The following is a 2,692-nucleotide window of genomic DNA, read 5'->3' as shown; positions in this document are numbered from 1 at the left end:
TTTTTTTAAGCTAAAATGCCTGGACAAAATGGCATAGAAATGGATATAGCACCAGATTTGATGCCCTCACTAGGAGGATGCGAAGTGGAGCATGCACCTGGCTTATTAGAAACCCAGCGAGGTGCTGGATTGAGGCTCAAATGCCTAGTGCAGCTGCCCGGTCTCCCCTTCCCCTGCAACCCYCTGCCCGCGCTCTCCCCCTGCCCGCTTGGTTTGCGGGGCAGAGCCGCACTTGTCTGTCCAGAGGCCAAATTTGCCCCAACCCGTCTCCGCTCTGGCACTGCGCAGAGCCCAGGCAGCAAGCCCAGCCACCCAGGGGAGCAGGCAGGGTGGCCGGAGGGGGCTGCAGGCAGCGTGTGCATGCGCACGTGCAGGGTGGAAGGAGGATGAGGAGGGACAGCTCTGAGTCAGGCGCGAGCCGCAGGGGCCGAGCTGTGCCTGGGAGGATGCAGCCGCAGCCGCGCGGGGCAGCCGCGGCGGGGAGCGAGGCCGATGTGCCGTGCCGTGCCTGGGAGGCGGGTGGCGTTTCACGGGACGCCCCGCAGCTCCCCCCGGAAAGCCAGGGACACGCGGCGGAGTGTCTCGTGCGCCCGCGAGCCACGGCTGGTGCATCGTGCTAAGGGCCAGGCGCGTGCGACATCTCTTTGCCACGAGCCRGGACTCATCCTTCCCTCGGTGCCGCCTGGGAGACGTCCCTGCAGGGGAAGGGGGTGCACCGAGCGCGGGGAGGCGAAAACAAGCCTCGGCACGGCGTTTTGGCAGCTGCGCGTGTGTGCGCGCGCGAGATAGGCTGGGGGGGGGGTGGAGAGAGAAATGGGGCAAGAAGTGTTTATTTGAAGTCAGGAATAATGAGCGAGCGAGCCGGGGAGCGGGCGATGTGCTAATAGCAAGACAAAGTGGGAGGGAGGAGTGGAGAAAGTGGAAGGAGGAATGGGAGCCCGGGCCGGGGAAGGGGGAGAAAGGGGGAGTCACGCGTACAATGCCGTGGCCTCCCCCCCCCACCCCCTCCGCTCCGGCTCCGCGCTTAGCAAGGCGGCTCAGCCCCGGCGCCGGCCGGAGCAGGCGGGGGGAGCCCGGAGAGGTAAAACTGAGGGGCTGGGAACCCGGCGGCGCCTGGCCCTTTCCCACCRTGCTGGCACCCGACTTCCTGCCTGTGGCTGAAGCGAGCTGAGCCCGGAGGGGTTTGCAGCCCTCCGTAACACCCCGATACGCACATGCACGAGCCCGTGTGCCGCACACCATCACACGCGCAGCGAGGAGGTGCGGAAACTGCACAGGCGCCTCTTGTCAATCCCCTCTCCCCCCATGCCGGCAGGGAGGATAAAGCCAAGACAACTGTTGTCCGGGATTGTCCTAGGCATAGGCTGACTCCAAAACACATCAAGAACCACAAATTTAGGGAGAAGGAAAGAAAAAAGAAAGCCACTTCTAATAGGCGATGTTCTGTCCACCCCACTGACAGGCTCTACGGTTCTCCTTAGAAAGGGACAGACCTTGCAGCCTCAGGGGGTCTGACCAGGTCATTTAGGAACAAATGGGGTGAGAGGCTTTCCCCCCATCCCTGGGCAGGCTGTGTGCAGGGCTGGTAGCCTGTTCTGGCTGGAAAGGAACAAGAACCCTAGCCCACATCTCCCTCTTCACTCTGCATTTCAGCACACTGGGCTGSGAGGTCCCCGTCATTGCCCACAGGGGCATGGTGGTGGCCCCATTGGGAGCCTGGGTGAAGCTAGGGCTCACCCTAGGGAAGGGAGACCCAGAGCCCGGAGTGGGGGGCTGCAGCTGTCCTGCAGGAGGACTGCGGGGGTGAAGGAAAGGGGCACTGCCCCCTTACCTGGACATGGTCATCTCCGCCTGGGGGCTCTGCGACTTCTCCAGGCCCAGCTTGGTGAAGATGCCCACCAGCACCATGATGGCCACCACGCCGCAGATGATGTACACAATCATGTTGGTCTTGTCCCGGGTGGGATCCTCGGGGGTCTCATCCACGCGGGCCGGCGGCTGGCCCGTGTTGACCCAGTTGGGGGTGTCGTAGTTGGAGCAGCCGCTTTGGTCCAGCCGCCCRGGCTTGAACTGGCAGCAGAAGCGGTACCCGCAGGTCCCGCAGCAGTACTGGTAGATCCCCAGATTGCAGTTAAACGGYGGGTCCCACTGCCCCATGACGTCGTAGTAGCCGCGGCAGCGGTCGCCCCCCGGCATGGCTTCGGTGGGCGCTGCGGCCGYGTCCTGGGCCGTGGGGCCCCAGCTGGCGTTGCTGCTCTCCACCTGCCCCTCGGGCTGGGGGCTCCGCGTGCTGGGCTTGCTGGCGCCCACCCGGCCCGGATCCAGGAGTACCAGGCAGCAGATGCCGAAGACGTAGCTGCGCTCCATCCGCGCGCGGCCCCGGCTCGCCATGCCGGGGCACCCTGTCGTTCGGGGCTGCGCGGCCGGTTCGTCTCCTGCGGGGCGGCGAGCGAGGAGCRTCCGCCGGTTCGCGGAGGCCACCTGTGTGCCGCTCCGGGCAGCCCTCCGTGCTGGAGGGGGTGAGTTACACACGCCGTGCCCCCCGGCCCTTGCGAGACGGGCCCCCTGGCATGAGCCTCATGGCTGCAAAAAAAAACCAAAAAACAAAAAACAAAACCCCGCGGAGGAGAGATTAGGGTTTGGCTGAGGGAAGGGGAAAGACAAAACGGAGCGAGGGGGGGAAAAAAGGAAA

The 2,692-nt window shown here is 64.8% G+C and overlaps 1 protein-coding gene across 1 annotated transcript in view; it reads right to left on the bottom strand.

Annotated features, from left to right (window-relative positions):
- SHISA8 (shisa family member 8) overlaps positions 1 to 2,391 on the bottom strand; it is a 16,611-nt gene extending 14,220 nt beyond the window's left edge. Inside the window, exon 1 of the mRNA XM_085323524.1 lies at positions 1,832 to 2,391. Within this exon, the coding sequence (XP_085179650.1) occupies positions 1,832 to 2,391 (560 nt within the window). The remainder of the gene's footprint in view (positions 1 to 1,831) is intronic.
- Between the last annotated feature and the right edge of the window lie 301 nt (positions 2,392 to 2,692).

Source organism: Rhea americana, unplaced genomic scaffold, assembly GCF_003343005.1.
Source record: "Rhea americana isolate MKP2758 unplaced genomic scaffold, rheAme1 scaffold_85, whole genome shotgun sequence".
Classification (NCBI taxonomy): Eukaryota; Metazoa; Chordata; class Aves; order Rheiformes; family Rheidae; genus Rhea; species Rhea americana.
The sequence above is the reverse complement of the archived record's forward strand: the minus strand, read 5'-3'. Positions and strand labels throughout refer to the sequence as shown.